The sequence below is a fragment of the Sus scrofa genome, chromosome 1, assembly GCF_000003025.6.
Source record: "Sus scrofa isolate TJ Tabasco breed Duroc chromosome 1, Sscrofa11.1, whole genome shotgun sequence".
NCBI lineage: Eukaryota > Metazoa > Chordata > Mammalia > Artiodactyla > Suidae > Sus > Sus scrofa.
The window spans coordinates 218,031,486-218,055,005 of record NC_010443.5 but is presented as its reverse complement, the minus strand read 5'-3'; the positions used below and the strand labels follow the sequence as shown (position 1 = coordinate 218,055,005).

General features: G+C 38.6%; 1 protein-coding gene across 6 annotated transcripts in view; it reads right to left on the bottom strand.

Annotated features, from left to right (window-relative positions):
* The window catches only part of GLIS3 (GLIS family zinc finger 3), a 545,026-nt gene that overhangs the window by 62,624 nt on the left and 458,882 nt on the right, over window positions 1–23,520 (bottom strand). For all 6 annotated transcript variants that reach the window (XM_021074388.1, XM_021074403.1, XM_021074390.1 and 3 more), the window contains one exon: window positions 6,438–6,579. In XM_021074388.1, the coding sequence (XP_020930047.1) occupies window positions 6,438–6,579 (142 nt within the window). The remainder of the gene's footprint in view (window positions 1–6,437; window positions 6,580–23,520) is intronic.

Sequence of the window (23,520 nt, the reverse complement as noted above, 5' to 3'; positions counted from 1 at the left end):
ATTCTTAACCAAAAAATGAGCACTGCCATTATAATACTGATGTGGGAGGACATGCTTAATATCTACCTATAGGGTCTTAGTTTCAAGAAATAAAAATATATACTACAGGGTATTTTTATTTCCTATTTGATTCAGTTTTGCTACCTTTGTAATTATTTAATTGTAAGTACCAGAGAAGCATTATTCCATTTATCAGTGTAAATATACAGTCTTATCAGCAATATCATAAAATTATCTTTTGTGGACAGATTTTCATCACATGGTCTGCATGTGAAAAAAATCTCCATTGACTTTTAAATATTTCTTTTCAAATGTCAGCTTCACCGAGATATAGCTGACATAAAATTTTAAGAAATTTCAAAACTATAATGAGGTACCACCTTATACCAGTCAGAATGGCTATCATTAATAAGTCTACAAATAGCAAATACTGGAGAGGGTGTCAAGAAAACAGAACCCTCTTACACTGTTGGTGGGAATGTAAATTGGTACAACCACTATGGAAAACAGTATGGAGGCACCTCAGAAAACTAAATATAGAACTACCATATGATCCATCAATTCCACTCCTGGGCATATATCCAGACAAAACTTTCATTGAAAAAGATACATGCATCACTACATTCATTGCAGCACTATTCACAATAACCAAGACATGGAAATAACCCAAATATCCATCGACAGATGAATGAATTAAGAGGATGTGGTATATATACACAATGGAATACTACTCAGCCATAAAAAGAACAAATAATGCCATTTGCTGCAACATGGATGGAACAAGAGATTCTCATACTAAGGGAAGTAAGTCAGAAAGAGAAAGACAAATATCATGTGATATCATGACTAGGTAGAATCTAATATATAGCACAAATGAACCCATCTACAAAACAGAAATAAACTCACGGACATAAAGAACAGACGTGGTTGCCAAGGGGAAGGGGTAAAGAGTGGGATAGACTGAGAGTCTGGGGTTAATAGATGCAAACTATCGCATTTGGAGTAGATAAGCAATGAGGTCCTGCTGTATAGCACAGGTAACTATATCCAATCACTTGTGATGGAACATGATGGAAGATAATATGAGAAAAATAATGTATATATATGTGTATAACTGAGTCACTTTGCTGTACAGCAGAAACTGACAGAACAATGTAAATCAAATAAAATTAAAAAATAAATAAAAATAATAGAAAAAGATATTTAAGATATTTAAAGTGATTATCACTTGTTATAGGTATATTGCGAAAGGGTTCTCCTCATCTAGTTAATTGGGGCAATTCCTATTATTCAAACTCCCATTAGTCAAAATTCAAATCTCATCTTCCTAAAGTCACATTCCTACATTTTCTGACTCAGAGCAATGGTTTTCAAAGTGTGGTTCCTGGATCAGCAGCACCTAGTGTCACTAGAGAACTTCTGAGAAATACCTGGCAAAAAAAGTGAAACTCTTGTGACCTGCTCAGACTTTCCGGATCAGAAATTCTGGGGATGGGGCCCAGCAATCTATTTTCATAGTTTGTTCAAGTGATATAATGAAAATTAAAGGAGGGCTCAGGGCAGGAATGGCTAAATCTATAGGTTAAAGCTATCAGTGCCTACAACAGAAAAGGATGAGGCTTGCTCCTACCTTCACTGATCCAATCCAATCTGTGGATAAACCATGGATGAAAGAGATGTTATGAAAACAATGCAATATTTTGAGAGCAGTTCAATGCAACATCAAAGAGACTTGACAACGATTTTATTGCCAAATGTTTGCCTTTCAATCCCTTCTGTAACTCCAGGATCTACCTCCTTCTGACCAACATCGATTCCAAATTGTTCTATTCCTTTTCACCTCTTGTGAATTCTAAGCAAAGCAGTGCTTTTGAAGATAGTGTAAGTTATAACTTTCACATTTTTATAATGCACTATGCCTTCTTAAAGACTTTTACAGGAGTTCCCGTCATGGCTCAGTGGTTAACGAATCTGACTAGGAACCATGAGGTTGCGGGTTTGATCCCTGGCCTTGCTCAGTGGGTCAAGGATCCGACATTGCCATGAGCTGTGGTGTAGGTTGCAGACGCTGCTTGGATCCCGAGTTGCTGTGGCTCTGGTATAGGCCGGCGGCTACAGCTCCAATTCGACCCCTAGCCTGGGAACCTCCATATGCTGCAGGAGTGGCCCAAGAAAATGGCAAAAAGACAAAAAAAAAAAAAAAAAAAAAAAAAAAAAAGACTTTTATATATACAGATCATGTTATTTTATCTTCACAATTCTCTTACAAAGTTTAACCTGTTGGGAAATTATATGCCAGTTTAGAACCTTCTAATAAAGTCTCAGAATTAACAACCACTTTTTGAGAGTAGACTACATTAAGCTCTTTTATAAAAAGTTTTTTCTAAGTCCTACAACTCTTTAAGCTGTTTCAAGATAGCAAATATACTCAAGAATGTAAAAATGTATTAAAAAATATACCATAACATTACATTAAAATGAAACATTAACTATTTCACAAAGTATGCTAAACTCTGTATAGATTTAATATGGTGTGATTTATTATAAAGTGATGATATTGTAAGAGAGAAACTTTCTTTTTCTAGTAATTAGGTGCAGGGAAGGGAATGACAATATAGTCATCCCTCAGTATCCTTGGGGAACTGGCTCCAGAACCCCTACAAACACCAAAAATCCTTAGATGCTCAGGTCATTTAGTTGACTCTCTGCTTCCTTGAGTTCTGCATCTGCAGATATAGAGGACCAAGTACCACATGACTTCAAAAATTTCTGCCCTAAAAAAAGTCTTTTATTTTCCTTCTACGATTACCTATATCTGAACATAACATTTATTTTTTTCTTCTGAAAAATCTAAAGCTATATTCAAAACTGGGATAATTCAGTAGACTCATAAAACCTAAAACATAATTATTTTACAACCCAACAGAAGTGGTAATAATGAAATTCTATCATTCTTGCAGATTTTCTTGTTCCAGTTGCATTAGCTCTTCATCTAATGGGTAGCTTCAGTGGGACTCAAATATCTCAACCACACTGGCCTCTATGATGTCTTCACGGCTAAGAGCATGTGCAAAGGCCATACTTTACTGATTCTGTAGTACAGTTTCTGTTTGGAGGGAGTTGTAATTTTTGTGATCACACGTGGGACAGAGCTTCCACAAAGAATGCTTTGTTGGTGAATGGACTCTTTGCCAAGACCAGGCACTGGTCCAGGCTGTCCTTGATATTGTAGACTCACTAACTTATCTAGTTCACTGAGGGAGATGACAATAAGATCCATTAAGCCTTAAATGTGTCATTCACACCTTGATCTACTAGCTATGGAACACTTCTTCCTCAACTTATCAGATAAATCAACTAAATTTAGAGGCTGGCCTGGGGCATTTACCTATCTAGGTTACAAAACTTCTCAACAAAAGTACTGAAAATACAAGTGAGCCATCCTTGAGAATTACTCATCACTGCCCTGGCTTCCCTGTTAGATCACAAACTTACTCTCAGGTTAACTCAAGAGCATTTCTGAGGAGCCCTGGGATTTTGAGAATAGTAGATGAGTAAACACCTTAATTTAAAATCTTCCTCAGTGTGGCCTCAAGTGATTTAACATGGGGCACTGTTTTGTTTTGTTTTGTTTTCCCAAAGAAATAAAAGTCTTTTTGTGCAATCTTTTCCAATCAAACTCTCTTATCAACTCAAAAGTTTGTTTCAATATGGGAAACCAGTATGTTAGGAGAATTACAAGACCTGTATGTGTCAGAACTGCTATCTTCCAAGCTCACCTTAATGTTCTGCAAACTATTCCTGTCTTAGAATCTTACAAATCATTGTCTACTAGCTGTTAAAAATTTCCATTTAAAAATCATGACTTCTTCAAACCATGAGTTCCCAATCATTGCGGTTTCTAAAAAATCATGATGTTCATGCTAAGCTGTTTTGATACTTTGTCCATACACATTCAACAGGTTTCCATCAAGATATTTTTATGATAAATCAACTTACTAGCACTTAAATGTGTAAGTTCTTGACAATCTCTAAACAAATATTTTCTTGATTTTGTATAATAGAATGTAAAGGAAACTACTCCAAATACGTTTGCCATTTAGCCAAGTCTTAGTCTTCATCAAATTACCTAACACTTCAGATTTCACATTTAACTAATTGATGAACAGTTTCGTTTTCCTTTGGCATTTTTTCACTGTCTGGCTTCTTTCCATAGATCTTTAGCACAGGTTTGAGACTAGTGTGAACATGCACTCCTGGCAAGTGCAATTCTAAAGCTATAAAAAGAAGGATTAAAATTTTTGTGTTTTAGTTTTTCCTCTTGTCTTTAGTTTTCCTTTTGTCTTTAGTCTTCTGGGTTTGTTGCCTCCTCAGCAAAACAGGGCATAATCACTTTTTTTAAGTCAAAAACAAAGAAAGTAAAATAGAACCTGAGGAAAGCAGGAATAAAGAAGCAGGGCAGATAAATATTCATAGTTATAAGCTAATTGGAGAAGTAAAATTTTAGGAACAAAGTTAAGCCAAATGACTACCTGCCTGTTTCCAGTGTTCCCAGATTCATAGAAAATTGGAGTCATTCTGAAGATGCCCTGTTGATGATGTGGTAACTTAGGCTTCTGGTCTGCTATGACAGCTCACATGACACAGTTAGAGGCTCAAAGCTAAGAGCTCTAAGATCAAATGCAAAAAAGTGTCATGACAAAAAGAGAATGTTTGGAATGACAAAGTTGTTTCGAACTAAACCTCTTAAATATATTTGCCAATATTACCAGACATACTGAAGCACCCACCAAGACAAATGTGATCCTAAGTTTTAAAAATAAGCTATATGCTATATCCCATATACAGCAAGAGTAGTAACATTTTTCAAAGAAAAAGATATGTCTTCCCAAACCCATTTCCAAGAGGTTAAAATGCAACAAGATTAGCCCATCACCATAAACTATTTATATTGGATGCTATGTCATTTTTCAATTGATTCTGGTTAGTTCTGACTTTTTTACTGCTGGCTTCTAGGTATTTAATAAGATGATGGATTTACAGACTGAAGAAGCAGGGAAATAATCTAAAGGCTGTTTTAAAGTGATTGTTAATTTAATGTGCTAGAATAAATATTCGTATATCAAACGTTTGGCAAATCAAACAGACATGTGTGCAAACAAAAGCTAGTCATGCTTTTTCATGTATATATCTAATATAAAATATTTGGGTGTTGATAACATTGTACATTGACATATTTCATGTATTATGTGTACCTATACCCAAAACCTCTGTCAGATTTGGTCAGCTCTTCAAATAAATTTAATCTAATCTCCTATGGTCTCAAAAAGCTGAGGCTTTGTTTTTTCCAAGAGTAAGTACTCAAAGCAACTGATAAGGGGCCACCAACACTGGAACAACATTAATGATGTCTTGATGACTGACCTTTTCGAAATATTTGCTTAATGCCCTTTCCCCCGCATTTGGATCAACTGAGAATTGTCAAGTTTAAAACGCTATACAAGCATGTCCTTCTCCTACTCCACTGTTATGCATCAGTAAATTGTTCATTCTTTATGGCTTATTAGTACTTTTAAAAAGAAAAAGCAGTCTTCTGCCAAAAGCTGGCTCTGGAGCCAGATGGGGTGGGAGCAGAATCTGTAATTCACAGAAAACAGAAAATTCCCATTGTCTGGAATGTGGAGCTAGTGGGACTTTTGCTCATAGCATGACAGTAAGAGTTTTCCATATATGAGGATGAAAACCAATTATGTATGCACAAGTATATCACCATTACAGAGAGAGGAAAATGCACAAAAATCCAGGCTAATAAAGTAAATGAAAAAAATTACATCCTTATTGCATATTAATCCTTTCTTATTTTTCACTACATACATAAAATTTTCCAAATATTGAGTCATCTATTATTCAAACACGGCAGAAGGAAGCTAGTCTGGGAGTGTCATCTCATCCCTCCTTCCCCAAGGGTTGACAAACATTAACGGACATTCTTACTAGTTCATTTGATGTGAAATTTTTCTTAGAGACCTGAGGTTTTGCAATGCAAAGACGACAATGACTGTTCCATTAAGAAATCCACATGCAGCTTGTTACCTGCTTAAGGGGGAAATATTTCCTTTGAGTCTAAATCAAGTTAATAAATTTAAGATATCTGAGAGGGTTGGGTACATTGAACTTTTGGCAGAAGTCCAGAACTAACTGAGCTAATGCATTGTTTTACTCTGTTTTTTTTTTTTTTTATGAGGAAAACCAGTCTGCGGCCAAACCCAGCTCAGGAATCAGATGGGGCAGAGAGTTGGGGGATAATTTGCAGTCCACTGATGAAGTGAAATACAGATGATTTTGGGAGAATTTTTATGTGAGCATTCCTTTTAACCATAGTGAAGGGCTTAGAGAAGGGGAGTTGATGTGGTGAAGTCTGCCTTTGCTGTCATTACCTGGATAGAGGTCAGGCCCGGGCCCTGGGGAGCATCCCACTGCCCTATCAGCAGCATCTCCTGGGGAAGTGGCAGGCTGCAGGGGCTGCACGGCAAGGCAATCTGTGAGCAGTTCAGGATGGAGCTCTGCACTGGACCGCAGCTAAGAGAAGGAGAAAACAGAAGACAGATGGAAAAGGAAGGCTATTCCTTGGAATACTTTCCTGGAAAGGATATCATGCCTCAAGGTTCAGGCAATTCAGTCCACAAATATTTATCAAGCAACAAACACAGGTTAGGCATTGGACTTAACAGAGAGTCAATAAAAGAGTCAGTTTTCCAATTCTAATAACACCTGGCAGGTGTTACAGGAAAAGTGTGGTTAGAGGCGGATTTGACTTCAGTCCTTGATATTTCCATTTCGAGGAACCCAACTTCCTATTATATTTTATTTGCTCTGTATGTTATCAGAACTTGTAATGATAAAAAAAACAAACTCAAGTAATTTAATCCATATTGTAAAGTGCTTTTAAAAAACAGAGATACTAACATGAAAATATCTTGGAGATAATTAGGAATGTCCATTTAGATTTGACACCTATAGATTTTACATGAGAGGAAAATATACAAGTTAAGTTTTAAAATACCATGAAACATGATAGAAAGAAAAATCAAGAGTTTCCATTGCAGCTCAGTGGTAAAGAACCCAACTAGCATCCGTGAGGATGCAGGTTTGATCCCTGGCCCTGCTCACTGGGTTAAGGATCTGGCATTGCTGTGAGCTGTGGTGTAGGTCACAAATGTGGCTCAGATCCTGTGTTGCTACAGCTGTGGTGTAGGCTAGCAGGTGCAGCTCTGATTCGACCTCTAGCCCAAGAACTCCCATATGCTGTGGGTATGGCCCTAAAGAAAAAGAAGAAAAAGAAAGAAATCAAAGCAACAAAATATCACAATAGTAAGTTACATCAAAAAATTAGACTTAATTTTATCACAGTGACAAAATTAATTCTTTATATATTACAGAGCCATAAAGCTGTTAGAATAAAGTATAGGTGCAAAGTTATCTGATTTCTTTATGAAAAAGGATTATGTAAATGTAATCTGAATGGAAAAAAATCACAATGGAAGATTTAGTTACATAAACCACTAACCTGTTTATATATAAACATATCTTAAAATCTAAAAATATATTTGTTATAGACATTGCAAAATATCATCTTCAGTGTTTAAAGAGAATATAAAAGTTGATTTTGTCTTCATCAAGATAAAACTAACCTTTTAGATATAGAACTGGGGTATACTTATTCATCCAACCAATACTCATTGAGCATGAGACACTCCTGGAGACTCCAGAAATACTGTCTTATACTCTAGAGAGGGAGCAGATGATAAACAAATAAAATATATATCATATCAGATAGTAATAAATGCCATGGACAAGAGTGAGGTAGAGAAGAGAGACAGTGAATAGGAATGAGGGATGGCAACTTTGGATGAGGGATCAGAGAAAGCCTGTTAGAGACGGCTCTGGTAAAAAGCCTTGGCAGAAGTGAAGGAGTGAGCCCTGCATATATATGGGAGAAGAACATGCTTTTCCCCATGGTGTGCCCAGATTATCTGAGAAACAGTAGGCTGGAGTTGGAGGGAGCCTGGGGCCTGGAGAAGAGAAATAGAAAAAAAACAGAGGTATAAGTGGAGGAGAGAAGGAGCATGTTTAGTGTCCCTCTCTTCCTCCCTCCCAGATGAGTAGAACAGAAGAGGCCCTTCCAGATCATTTGAGGCTCCTAAACATTCTCTAGTACTGGAATTATCAAAGGAGTGAGGTGGGAGGCACATATAGAAATATCCCAGGAGGGAGTTTATTTACTGTGCAGCCTTCGATGTGAATAAAAATTTTTTAAAAGGAAAAACAGAAATGAGAATAAACTAAAAAAATGTTTAGCACATTGCAAATAAATGCAAAGCTAAAACTTTAAAAAAACAATTTAGGAGTTCCTATTGCGGCTCAACGGTTTGTGAACCCGACTAGTATCCATGAGGACATGGGTCTGATCCCTGGCTTCGCTCAGTGTGTTAAGAGTCCAGCATTGCTGTGAGCTGTGGTGTAGGTCACAGACACGACTCGGATCTCCTGTTGCTGTGGCTCCAGCATAGGCTGGGGGCTACAGCTCCGACTGGATGGACCCCTAACCTGGGAACCACCATATGTCGCGGGTATGGCCCTAAAAAGACTAAATAAATAAATAAATAAATAAATGAAAAATAAAAATAAAATAAAAACTTTAAAAAAGAAATAGTTGTTGGAGTTCCCACTGTGTTCCCACTGTGTTAAGGACCCAACACTGTCTCTATAAGGATGTAGGTTCCACCTCTGGCCCTGCTCAGTGGGTTAAGGATCTGGCATTGCCATGAGCTGTGGTGTTACGGCAGTCTCTTTTGATTACTTATGTACTTCAAGCCCTTAGAACTGTGTTTGGCATTTGATTGAGGCCCAAGAAACACTTGATGCACAGATGCAGCTCAGATCAGGATGGGATCAGGCACTGCTATGGCTGTGGTGTAGGCCTCAGCTGCAGCTTTGATTCCACCCTTAGCCCAGGAACTTCCATATGCCACAACTGTGGCTGTAAAAAGAAAAAAAGTAGTAGTGAAGCAATGTGAGAGAAGCAATCTTAAACACTACTGGAGTACATATTGTTACAAACTTTCCATATCATATCTGGAAATATTTCTTTCAAGATCCATAACTGAAATCATTTGCTCTTAGAATCTGTGTTAAGAAAATAACCAGAAAGGTGAAGGAAGATTTATACTTAGTGCACTAATGATATGTAACATTATTTGCAGAAATATTAAAAATTAGGAAATGTTACTTAAATATCTGCAATTATGGCTAATAAATTATACTACATCTATTTGATGGAATATTATGCAACCACTAAAATGATGTTCATTACTATAAAAAGAAAAACACAAAATTACATACACATAATGATAAACATGTTAAAATAGACAAAATACTGTAAGGAAATATAATCCAATATTAAAAATGATTTTTGTTTTCAGCAGCAAAATGATGAATTTATTCCTGCTGTTTTCTTTTTATCCTTTCCTCTGCTTTCCAAATTTTCTACATTTGAAGGATGTGTTTGGAGCTGACTGGTACCAATCCAAGAGTGCCAGCTATGTATACTTTTCCCAAACTTGATTTACAATAATGTCAGACTGATAGCCTGAAGATGGTGCTGGTGATAACACTTACACTATGGAAATTGACAAGTGCATCACTCTGGGGCTTTTTTGTCTGGAGAGCTGGGTGTTAAACACTATCTGCACACCACTGACAATGACTCTGATCAGAAACACAAACACACACACATCAGTAAGTAACTATTTAGAGAGTAGTACTTCGTCAAACTCAAAAAACTTCATGAAGAGACAAACACATGTTCAGGTCTTAGTCTAAGACTATGAAAATGACACAGTGACCCTAAGTATAGGGAAGGGGCATTTAACACATGTAGTGAACAGAACATAATCATAATTTCATCAGCTTTGCCACACTGGAATGTCTGATCAAGACTGAGTTAATGCCTAACCCTCTCAGGGCCTTTGAAAGGTATGTTTGTTATTTTGGTACTAACCTAACACATACTGCATAAGAAAAACTGGAAAAAAAATCAAGGCTTAGAATGAGTTCTGGTGATCACTTTTAATTTATCTTTCATCATTAAAATGTGATCTGGGGGCCACATGTTCTACTAAGAGTAGACATGAACATCTCTCTGCTTTCTATTACCAACTACTCTAGGGTTTTACAGATATGAGTACTGATGAGGTCCTTCCAAGGAATTTCATGGCTATGGTTACTCCTAGAGTCAAAGGCAGGCAATTCTTCCTTAGCTGCACTGAGTATTCATGTTTTCCAAGAGTGTGATTCCATATGACTTTGTGGTGAGAGTTAATTTGGTTTTCTCTGGGATTAGGCATGGTTCCAGAAAGTGCTTCTTAAACTGAACAAGCTTTGAGGACCTCATGCAAAATTTCCAAAGGAGGGCCATATGTATAGAAATATAGTAATGATATGTAAGTTTAGTATCCTTCTCTCCCTCCCAGAAAATGAGACCAGGAAAGGGCCTTCTAGGACATTTAAGACTCTTGAATATTCTCAGGTTCAGGAATTATCAAAAGGGTGAGGCAGGAGGCACAGAGCAGAATCATCTGGGAAGAATGTCTTTCAATATAATATGGCTTTATATTTGGAGTAAGAAACACAGTTATTTATCTAACACAACATATTAGATGCTAGGCATACAAAGCAGATAGAGGAAACTTTGTCAATGGGGGATGGTCTCTAATTGTGCTTCTGAAACCTGGGCATGAATCAAGAATTACCTGCAGGTGCCACCCCAGAGCTGCAGATTCAGTGGGTCTGTGGAACACTGCCAAAAAGTTCCCAGGTCATGATGTTGCTGTTATCTGGGAGCCACAGTTTTAGAACAACTAAGAATTCTGATGAGAAAGGCTGAGATTTTTCTGGTAATAGGTAGAGGAAATGAATTATAGAAATAAGGAATTATGTGTAAAAAAAAAACTGTCCTTATGACATGAAACTCATGTACCCATTTCTTATTATGTCTCCCTTTGGACTTGATAATAATAAGTGGTTCCATGAAGTGCATTTCTTAAAAACAATTTGGATTTTTATCTTTTTACAGGGATATAAAGGGTTCAAATTTTTCAATCCGGTTTAATACCCGAATTGTATTTGTCCTCCTTTAGAGGATAGCACAGACAACGAGGACTTGCCCTTTACGGGGCCTTCACTTCTCTTTACAGAAAGAAGTGGAATTTGAATGTACTGATTATCAGGTCATCTATTTTAAGGGGCTGCTGTGTTGCACAACACCAGGGACCTTTATTCACAATGCAATCTATGTGAACGGTGCCCCTGGAGTTGTTCCACTTAGCCACGCTAACCATACCCCATTAGTTCTTGAGTAGCACTGCCCTTCTTTATCCTCCTCTTCTTTCACTGCACAAGTGCTTCTTGGGCCTCAATCATATGCCAAACACAGTTCTAAGGGCTTGAAATATATCAGTAATCAAAAGAGACAAAGATCCCCACTGAGAAGTTTATATTCTAGAGAAGGGAATATATAGTAAATAAATGAACTAAGTAAGTTGTATAGAAGGAAGTAAATGCTATGGAAAAAAGAAAAAAAGAGAAGGGTAGGTGGGATTCGTAATGCTAGGAAGAACTGTGGTCTTGTTGAGAAGAGAGTCAAGCAAAGACTTGAAGGAATTGAGGAAATTGGCTAAGTCCACATCAAGGGGAAAAGAGTTCCAGAATGAGGAGGCCAGCAAGGCTGGAAAGGGATGTGACCTAGAGAGAGAGGTAAGAGCTGGGTTCTGAGAGGTAGGGTGGAGGTAGAGCCAGATAATAGGACTCGAGAGCCCTCACTTAGGACTTTGGCTTTTAGTCAGTATAGTAGGAAACCCTTTAGGGTCTTCACCATTGGTTTCCTTGGAGACTCATCTCATCCCATGTTCTCCATAGCCTCATCGACACTGTGTCTCCCCTTCTTTGGGAGTCCACATAAGCTGTAAGGTATGGATACACTGATGGTTAGTTTTGTGTCATTGTGGGTGGCTGTACTATAGAGCCCAATTACTCAATCAAACATTAGGTCTTGCTAGGAAGGAATTCTGTAGATAGCATTGACATCTACAGTCAGTTGACTTTAAGTAAAGCAGATTACCTTCTATAACCTGTGGGCCTCACCCAAACTGCCCAATCTTTGAGGTCAAAAACCTAAGGCTTACCTGAAAAAGAAGAAAAATTTCCTTTGGACTGGAGCATTAGCTCCTGACAGTTTCCAGCCTATGGGCTTTCCCTACAGATTTCTGACTTGCCAGCCCCTACAAATGAGCAAGCAGATTCCTAGAAATCTATCACCTATCTATCTATCTATCTATCTATCTATCTATCTATCTATCTATCTATCTATCTATCTATCTTCTAGTGGTTCTGCTTGTCTGAGATGCCTGAGTGATACAGATCTTATTAGAAATACTTTATTTTTTTGCTGCCTATAACAGATGTACTTTATTTATAATGATTTTTATTTTTTCCATTATAGCTGGTTTACAGTGTTCTGCCAATTTTATACTATATAGCAAGGTGACCCAGTTACATATACATGTATACATTCTTTTTTTCTCACATTATCATGCTTCATCATAAGTGACTAGACATAGTTCCCAGTGCTATACAGCAGGATATCATTGCTTATGCATTCCAAAGGCAATAGTTTGAATCTATTAACTCCAAATTCCCAATCCATCCCACTCCCTCTCCCTCCCCCCTGGCAACCACAAGTCTGTTCTCCATGTCCACGATTTTTTCTGTGGGAATATTAGATTCCCAATATGCTTTAAAAGACATGATCATATGATGATTATTCCCAAACAAGAAGGAAAAGAGCACAATGCAAGTAAATTCAACAGAAAATGGCTGGATGTGCACAGTCACCATGATGCACTTTTAAAGACTGCATTTCAATTCAATACACATTCATGGGATCCATGTAATTTACTTGATACTGTATGCCTCACAGCAACCATATGAAGTGTACACTATTGTGATTCCCATTTTAGAGATGAGAAAGCTGAAATGACACATCTCGTAAAGGTCAGGCGTGGATGTGGGGATTAGAATACCAAGTCAGGTTCTTCAAATATAGCCAAGGGGTTGCTATTATAGATCCAGCACCATCTTGCTCTCTAAAGTCCCTCTGAAGTCCAGCTGCCCGCAGATTCTTTCCGTGTCCCATGATGTCCCAGAATCATGTCAGAGTTAACATGTCTCAAACCAACCTGCTGATTTACTTCCAGTCTACTCCTGTGTTCTCCCTTGCTGTTCCTCAAGGCAAAGCTTGGAGACATCCTTGATACTCCCCTTTCTCTCATATTTCACACCTCATTCAGCTCCACTTTCAAAACAAACTGACCGCTTCTCACCACCTCTGACTCCAGGCCTGGCTCAAAAAATAGCCCACATCAACTTCTTCCTTTCCCCTACCACACCACACACATTCATACACTTTTTCCTTCCTCTTAGGACTTTTTAATATTTTATCTAGGAGAAAATCATTCAGATTGGTCTAGTTGGGGGAGCAAATAGTCCCCAGTTTCTTAAGAAAAGTTCCTGGAATATCTCATTACCACTGTATAGATTATAATAACATGCCCTTAAGGAAAAGGTTTTTGTTGGGGTAGAGATAGAGAAACAAAAAGGACCACTGCTGTTTTATTTTCATTGTCCCCTTTCCCAGAGACCTATCACCTGGTTCAGTCCTTGGCCAATAATACGCATATCTGCTGTTGGGAAAAATAAAGTATGGTACTCAACATTCCTTAAGATCTGCATCCTAAGCCATGCAGAGTGGGCCTAGGGTACTTGAAGTGATCTTAATCCAGGGACATCCTGACCTCAGTACCCCTCTCCAAAAGAGGACACTTCACCTCTCTCTCTTCTGATTCTCTAACTCCTTAATCCTCCTTTAGGTCCTCTTCCCTTTCCCATCCCTCTCCTGATGTTCTCTTTGGTCACTCCTGTTTCTCAGGAGCTCAACCAGACTTTGTGGGGATGACTCTCACATCTCCATGCTTTTAGAGGTGGGTCAGGGGAGACCTCAGGGAAGGGAGGACATTATGGGCTATGAACTTAGTGAGGTGAGAGAGCATGATGTGCAGAAAGAGCATTTTATGCAGATGGAACAGAAAGGAAAGAAAGAGGGAACAGGCTAATCTATTCTAAAAACAGCTACCTGGAAAGGAGGGAGCAAGGGAGCAAAGAAAATGATGTGGGTCATGTGGTTGGAGAAATAGTTAGAGGTCAGGTTCTGTCCAGTCTCAACACAGGGAAAGGTAGCACAGTTGAAACCTTGGTATCCAGGGAAACTGGTTCCATGATTCCTGTGGCTACCAAAATCCAGAGATGCTCAAGTCACTGATATAAAATGATGAAGTATTTGCATATAACCTGCACACATCCTCCCCTATACTTTAAATCATCTCTAGATTACTTACAATACTTCATACAATGAAAATTCCATGTAATTGGTTGCAGGAACATACAAATTCAAGTTTGGCTTTTTGGAACTTTCTGGAATTTTCCCCCCTATATTTTCAACCAGTGCTTGATTGAACCCAGAGATGTGGAACCCAAAGATACCAAAGGCTGATTATTTGATTTCATTGTAACAGAAGCTAACAGGAAGGTGTGAGCAGCAAAGCAACTGGTTCATATTATAATGTGAAAGGATCACTGTGATTATTTTGTGGAAAACATTAGGAGGACAAGAGAGCCCAGGTAGGGCTATTTCAGCAATCCGGATGGGAGATGCTGAAGGCCTGGGGTCAGAGGTGAGCAGCAGTCAGTTTGTTTTGAAAGTGGAGCTGAATGAGGTGTGAAATATGAGAGAAAGGGGAGTATCAAGGATGGCTCCAAGCTTTGCCTTGAGGAACAGCAAGGGAGAACACAGGAGTAGACTGGAAGTAAATCAGCAGGTTGGTTTGAGACATGTTAACTCTGACATGATTCTGGGACATCCTGGGACATGGAAAGAATCTGCGGGCAGCTGGACTTCAGAGGGACTTTAGAGAGCAAGATGGTGCTGGACCGATGATAGCGACCCCTTGGCCCTCTTCCCTCATCAATCCACCCTGGGATTTCAGGCAGATTCTCCTAAAATAGAGTTTTTATGTCATACCCAAGGAGGAAATATCCTCTCTTGTTTGGCACACCAGTTCCAAAAGGCTGAAATAAGAAGAGCTTCCGTGATATGAGTCCATCACTTATCAAGAATAGATATTTCCTTTAGGCCTAGACAAAAAACCTCTGATCCTTTCAAGGCACTGTCTCACTCCCATTTATATGCTGCATAATAAACATCCCATTTATTATTCTGTTCATTCCTCTGGCCTGGAATGGCTTCCCCCCTCCCAGGATAACTCCTCCAAAACCCAGTTTATGGCTCCCTGCTGAAAAAAGCCCCCTTCTGACCAGATCAACCCATAAGAGGCCTCCATGGTACAGGGAGAACAGCAGAGTCTGCTTTCAACAATCTTGCAACTGGACATATGTTTTCGGCTTTGTTTCTTGTCATGAGTTTAGTCTACACTCTTCGAAAGTCTATGAGGACCTGGTTGGCTGACTGCCTTTTAAATTTTCAAAACTCTGCAGCACCTGGCAGGGTGGAAGCAGCATCCAGATAAATTATTCAGTGCCGGTCAGATTTGTAAGAATGGGATACAGTTTTTTATCTAAAGGCCATTATAATCTCTAGTGCTTGGTGGATGTATCTAAAAAATACAATGTGCTCATATCTTAATTACCTCACCTGATGAAGAAATTTTAAAGTACAGATAATAGTTACCTAGCAGAGAAGCTGCTGCTGCTGTCCAGACTCCCTCAGATGCCTCTGATTAGTTCTGTGACGCCCCCTCTCCTAGTCTTAGTGTGCCCATCCCCCAGCTTCTATGTACTTTATACTCAACGGCTAGCAGATACCCCTATCAACACATGTAAGCATGACTAACCAGTGCTTCTTTGCCCTGAAGTGGGACAAACTGTGAAGTGTAAATTATGCTCCAGAGCTCCCTATAGCATCTCTCCTGTTTAGCTTCTGCCCCCTGCCTTATTCCTTTCCTGGATTCTCCTGGGAACACTTCTTTAACAACTCACAAGCACCTGAATCCTCAGCTCACAGTTTGCTTCTGGGAGCACCCAACTCTGGAAACACTCCCAAATTCTTCTGATTTATCTTAGGAATGTAGAAGGCCAATCAACAGCACTCATAAGATGCTCGAACGCATGCTGTTCCCCTCTCTCCAGTTCTTGCTCTGCCCATGCACATGCAGTGTAGTAACTAGATGTTTAATGAAAGTTGGGTGTTCTGGGTCATTATGGATAGTACTAAGAGCATAACTGTAAAGTGTAAATTAAAAACAAAAACCTGATTTACAATAATTGGCATTCAATACAGCCTCAGATGTCACTTAGGTCAAACCTCTAGCTTATGTTATAACTGCCTTACAGCAACCACAGTAAATGGCTCTCAGACTCTGCTTGATTCCCCATAATAACAGGCAACTTACTTCCTCATCTTGGCAGCTTTAGTTTTAGACAGTTCCAACTGTCAGGAATTTTATTGCATATTCAGTTCTGATCTAGCTCTCAGCAACTATTAGGATTATATTCATCCTTCTCTTCATAAATGTGCAGCAATGGTCATGGACATACTAGGAAGAAATGAGACATCTCAGAATCTCAGAAACCAACCTGTGAATCTTTGAGTGTTAATTGTCCTGATCATTAATGGCCCATTTTAGGGCTTAATTTCTTGGTCTATCTGGGTGCAAGTAAGCAAATTGGCTTCTTAGCTTCTGTACAATCTCCCATTATGAAATAATTGTTCCAAATGATAGTTGTTGTTCGACATTAATAATGAAATCACAGATCAAATCTTGACAAGGTTTCTCCATTTGGAAATTTGAGCTGCTTCTCTAACAATGTAGGGATTTTTCCTTATATCTAAAAGCAAGGCACCATCAATTGTGATTTGTGTTTGTTTTTTTCTTCAAGACTACTCTGTTAATGTTTATAAGTTCTTGAAACAAGAGATGGAAATTCTATTCCCATCATTTTCTCATTTCAGATATGATTGAATAATCATCCAAGATTAAGTGAGTCAAGTGGAAATAATTAGGAAAGGGAAAAGGGCCCAGATTCTTGAATTTTCAGTTCCGTTACATTTTCTTCCAAGAGCAAAGGCATTCTGTTAGTCTGAAGCAAGATAAACCTCCAAAGCAAATGAGGCAGAATCAAAGGCCTTTTGTTTTCCCTTTCTCCAATGAGCGTTGTCTATCTGGGCTGTGCATGTTTATGCATCACCTTGCAGGGATCCTTTTGTTCTCCAAAAATCAAATGCTACCAAAATATGTTTCTGAAGAAACTCAGCCAGAAGGAAAGACAAATAGAATTTTTTCCAGAAGGTTAGGGTTTATTACCAGACCATTCTCATCAAGTATTCTCTATGACACTTTGAGCAATGTGGATCTTGGGGAATTAACTCATTGCCAAAAGGCTCAAAAATAATTACAATGAATTAACCTATTATATTAATTACAATTAATTTCCAGTTGAATCTAAAAATTCTCTCTCTAGGGGATTCCTCAGCACTGACATTTATGAAGTAGCTTTGGCATATCATAGGTAATTAATCTCCAACAATCTGCTATCAAATTCATTTCCTTTGGGAATGACCAATTTGCAAAAAAAGGAAAGAAATGAGAGTGAAGACTTAGAAAAATAGTACTGGAAGAAATCTCTTTGGGAACAAGAGGTACTGTCCAATTTGACACCCTGAATTTCTAAAATAGGGAGTACTTATTTGGTTAGCCGTGACTCTAAAGGCCAAACCTTTTATCTATAGCAGCTTAATGAAATGCCAAAATATTTAAATAGATACACATACGGGTATAGCTCAATAAGAGATATGAAAAAATCAGTTCTGCTATAGATACAACAAAACCATTGGTTATTTAGTAAAAAATGGTGATCAATGGGAACTGTTCATAGAAACAGAATTTCAAAGTAAAACGGAACTAGAATCCAGTAATGCTATGCACCAATGCTATAGCACTGCTATCCAAAAGAAACCTCTTTGATGATAGAAAAGTTCTCCACTGGACCCAATGGGAGCCACTAGTCACATGTGATTAATGAGCACTTGAAATGTAGCTGGTGCAACTGAGAAAACAAATTTCACTTTAATCTGATTTTAATTAATTTAAATTTATATGTAGTATGGAACTGCCTATCATAACTGGACATCATGGTGGCAGCTCAGCCTTTGTTTAAATGCCAAGGGTTAAGGACTAGCTGGTCCCAGGGTAGGTTCTGACCTATATTTGCAGGCTCAATTTTGCAGGTTGCTAGATGGCAGTTTTCTTGCTTTTGGTGTCTGCCCCCTAATGTGTGAGGCTGGTCCAGAGGCTTGTGCAGGCTTCCTGGAGGGAGGGGCCAGAGCCCACCCACTGGTGGGTGGAGCTAGGTCTTGGTCCTTTGGTGGGCAGGGCTGTGTCAAGAGACATGTCAAGAGATGGCTGTGGGCTCAGGAAGTCTTTAGGCAGCCTATCTGCAGATGTGTAGGGCTGTGTTCATGCCCTGTTGGTTATCTGGCCTGAGATGTCCCACCACTGGAGCCTACAGGCTGTCGGGTGGCGTGAAGTCTTGGTGCTAATAACCCAAGCAAGATGTCTGTCTCCAGCCACAGTTCATGTAGATGGACACTCCCCAATGTTTGCCACCAGCTTTAATGACCCCAGAATAAGCCACAGCTGTCCCTGCCTCCCCAAGAGACGCTCCAAGATCAACAGATAGGTCTGGCCCAGGATCCTATGAAGTCACTTATTGCCCTGGGTCCTGGTGTTTGTGAGAGCTTGTATGCATCTTCCAGCAGTGGAGTCTCTGTTTTCTCCAGTTCTGTGGAGCTCCTGCACTCAAGCCCTGTTAGCCTACAAAGCCCAATGATCTGGGAGCTCCTCTTCTCAATGCCAGACCCCTACACTAGGGAGCCCAATGTGGGACTCAGAGTGCTCACTCCTGTGGGAGAACTTTTATGATATAATTATTCTCCAGTTTGTGGGTCACCCACCTGGGTGGTATGGGATTTGGTTATATTGAGTGTATGCTTCCTACCATCTTGTAGTTTCTTCTTTATATCTTTGGATGTAAAATATCTCTTTTTTTTTTTTTTTTTTTTTTGTAGATTCCAGTCTTTTTTATTGATGGTTGTTCAGGAGTTGGTTGTGATTTTGGTGTGCTCAAAATCCTTTCATTCTGCCGTCTTATCTCCAATCCAGAAGTTCACTTTTCAAAGTTCCATTGTCGTTTGATGGCGCAGAAGCTCTTGGCTGCATTTCATTTCACTCTATCACTCAGCTGGCTACCACATTCCCCACTTCAGTGCCATTTGCAAGCTTGATGAAAATATTCTCTGGCATCAAAGATGGTGTTAAATCTCTGTCTAAGAGTAAGTGAGTTCTGAAAAATAGCCCATGCTCTATTGACACTAAGCCACAAGCAATCACTTAAATAATAGTTTATTTATGATATGAGTCATGAAAAATAAGACAGTAGGCTCTGGACTCAGAATACCTGGATTTGAGCTTTTGTATCTTAACTTATGAAATGTTAGACAACCACTAACAAGTAGTTTAACATCTCTTTAAGCTCAGTTTTCTCTGTAAAATGCGGATATAGTACTGAATTTATACGGTTGCTGTTGTTATTCTTGTAACAGATAATAAGTGATAATAAACTATTTCATCAATACATGGTATATAGCTAATATTCAACACATGCTAACTACTATTTCTTTTTTTTAGGGCCACACCCATGGCATATGGAAGTTCTCAGGCTAGGAGTTGAATTGGAGCTGTAGCTGCCAGCCTATGCCACAGCCACAGCAACGTCAGATCCAAGCTGCATCTGCGACCTACACCACAGATCATGGCAATGCCAGGTCCTTTAACCCACTGGGTGGGACTCATGGATACTAGTCAGTTCATTTCCACTGAGCCACAACAGAAACTCCTTAACTACTATTTCTATTCTTACTTTTTAAATTAATATTCAGTGTGGAAATATTATAAAACTGCATAACATGCATCTTTATTTTCTTTTCCCTCCTACCCATTTTTAGATATTTTTCTCTTTTTATTATAGCACCATATGGCAATATGACAAAGGAAAAAGAACAGAGACTTTGGGGTTAACTACATGTAAGTTCAAATTTCAGCTCTGCTACCTACTAACTTGCGGCTTTTGGCAAGATATTTAACCTTACAAGTCTTCGGTACCATCCTCTGTAGAATGGGGGTGATAACATCTGTTGTAGAATGTGGGGTTACCATATGATTTCATAAGGTGACCTACAGAAAGTGGCTGGTGTATTACATAGTTAATTTTTTTTTTCTTTTTTTGCATAAGAAGGAAAAGCTATTATAATTGTTAGGAGTGATACTTGTTGGGACCCCTTGTTGTCTTGCTTAGTCTAATAAACAGAGTCTGGGGCCAAACAGTGCCTTAGTCAAGATATTAGCATAGTTTTTGTAGATGAATATCACTCTGACAATATTTTATCTTAGAAGAATGTAGCTAGCTTATAATCAATTTTCCAAAATATATTAGAAATCAAAACCAACAACAAAACATTTTCGGAACACTTTGGGAGATGTTAACACTCATCTAGATGTGCTATTCATTAAAATCTGTACCACTATCTCACTGTTCTGGACAGAGTTGGGGAACTGAGGTTCAAAAGTATGTTGAAATCAGAAAGGCATTCAGTTTGGGATTTTCTGCATTGTTTACATTTGTAAAAACACCATTTTCCTCCTAAGTCAATATTATTCTAAAACTGACACCAAGAATACTACTTTTTTTTTTTTTTTTTTAGACAGGAAAATGATACACAAATGGACACAGTCTACGGCAGATTCAAACTTCATTTGGAGGAACATCTAAAAAGAAGAATATTAAATTGAAGGGTGGATTCTTTTTTTAGACAAATAGAAATATTAAAATAGAATTACACATGGTCATAAAAAATATCCTCCTTCACCTTCTGGGGTCTAGTTATGAGATTATAAAGACTCAAAGCAAGATGAAGGGTTTTCTTCTATCATAGCTTCATAAATTCCTCCTGACACTGGCTCATTGCACTAATGTGACCACACACATTCCACCCCATCCAGTCAAGTGTAGCATTTTTCTTTCTTTTCAAGTATTCTCAAGGTTTAATTAAAGCAGCCAGCTATCTAGTAATTACTTCCCCCGTCCATCTTACCAGCTCCTTATTGTCTCCCTTTGAATTGATTTCTGACTACAGCCCCTGCCTATGCTATAGTTTAGGAAGTGTGGGGAGACACTAACTGAAGAAGTTATTTTTTCCTTCCTTTCATTTAATTAAATGGATTGTCTGAAGGAAAAAAAAAAAAGATTTAAGGCTGACTTTCATGTACGTGAGTGTTAGGACAATTTTTAAATGTCTACTTCTAAAAGTTGAAGGCTGTCATTTCAAAGGAGAGTACTTGCTTTTTGCTCTTCCATCCAGCCTCTACTCAACAGTCAGTTTAATTTTCCCCAAGTACACTGCTGACAATGTTATTCCCATCATCAAAGTCCTTTAGTGACTCTCCACCCAGCATTATCTACAGCCAGAACTCCCCAGCTTTAACAGGCTGCTCTCACCTAGCTGTTTGGTTTCATGTCCCATGCCTCTGTCACACACAGCCAATGTGCCCTCCTCTATAATCCTTGTTCATTCTCATTCATGTTGGACTTCTGGCCACAGCCTCCCCCATCTGGAGTCCCATTTACTCCAGACTCTGCATATCTACAACACGTTCTGCATCTTCTTCAAGGTCCAATTCAGTGTCAACTCTCCCTTCAAGTCTTTCTATTTGGAAGTAATTTCTTCCTTTATAGACATTCCAATAGCAGTTTCTCTGTATCACTCTGATGGTATTGTGGCTTTCTACATTTTATAATACTTATTTATACATTATATATGTGTATGTGTGTCACAGATGACAAAAAAGCTCCTTGTAAATAGACAGCATGTCTATTTAATCATGTAAGTCAAAACAGTGCTTATTTTCACACAAAAGGTATCTGTAAGTGTTTGGGGAAACATGTAAACAAATAATGGGATGAATAATAAATGAATTGATAGCTGCTAAGGATTATTAATCCATACTTATCCTTTAGAGTAGCCCCTACAGAAAGATAAAATCATGTCTGCACAAAGGGAAACAAAAGAGTGAGACATTTTAGGCATGCTGAAATTAACAATTAATAATAAAACAGGAAGTAGCCAAGTGAAATCTTAACAGAAGTTTTTTTATTTTTTTTAATTTTTATTTTTTTGAAAGACACTTGGGAAGTTCATTTCCTTACAGTACTCAGTCCCCATTCATGTCAAGTTTCATTAGGTAACAATGTTCACATTTATATATTGATTATTGGAATGTTCAAATGAGCAATACTTCCAATAGGAAATGCCCATTCATTACATTCATATTTCCTATCCCTCATTCATCTAGAAGGGCTGGGAACAAATAACACTTTCTACCTTGCTTTTAAGGATTCAATATCTAGCATGTATTTGATAAGCGCAATTTAGAAATTCTGAGCCATGTGGACCTGAAATGACACACTCTAGCCCTCTTTTTGACAACCTAAACAGCTAACTCAAGACCTGCCCCCCCAGTCTTTTGGACCCTAGTTGAATGAGTAAACAGCCATGGCTCTGATACCCCTGGTCAATGCCTCCACATACAGCCTTTAATATTGCTCAGGGTCTTTTTCATCCTGAGGTAATGCCAACCAAAATAAGTGCTTGCCCACGGTGTCATTTAAGTCAATGCACAGAAGCATTTTATTGAAGGTAATTTCCCCTCCTCGTCTGAGGACTGTATGTCTTAGAATGATGCATGAATCACATGACTTTTAATGCTTTAGTGAAAACTGAATTAGAGCAATTCTCTAGGGTAAAGCCTGAGACAGGAACTGGACTCCTCTCCAGACTTCCAATAGTCTCTGCAGCTTCTGCCAAAGTCATTTTCATGTTTACTTTGTATTTCTTCTTATCATCTACCCCTTGCAATAAACTTGAATCTCCTCTCAAAAAATTAACCGTACCCCAGAATTCCAGACAAGAAAGCCAAAAATCCAAGGAAAGCGTGGAAGAATAATGATGGCTGCCAGAAGTCACTCATGGTGCATGGATAACGTCTCAGAAATCCTGTCTTAGACTACACTAGCCTTGCTGGTTCCGATAGAACAAGGAGAAAGGAGACTAGGTCAAGATGAAGAAGCAGAAAGGAGAAATAGCTGTTGTCAAAGCTGTAATTTTGTCTTCTAAGCTGGAGAACATGATGCTATTTTTCTTCCCCAGATGTTCTGCCATCTGCCAGACTTAGTGTGTACGCTTTTGTTCTCAAGGTCTATGAGGAACTCCAAACTCAG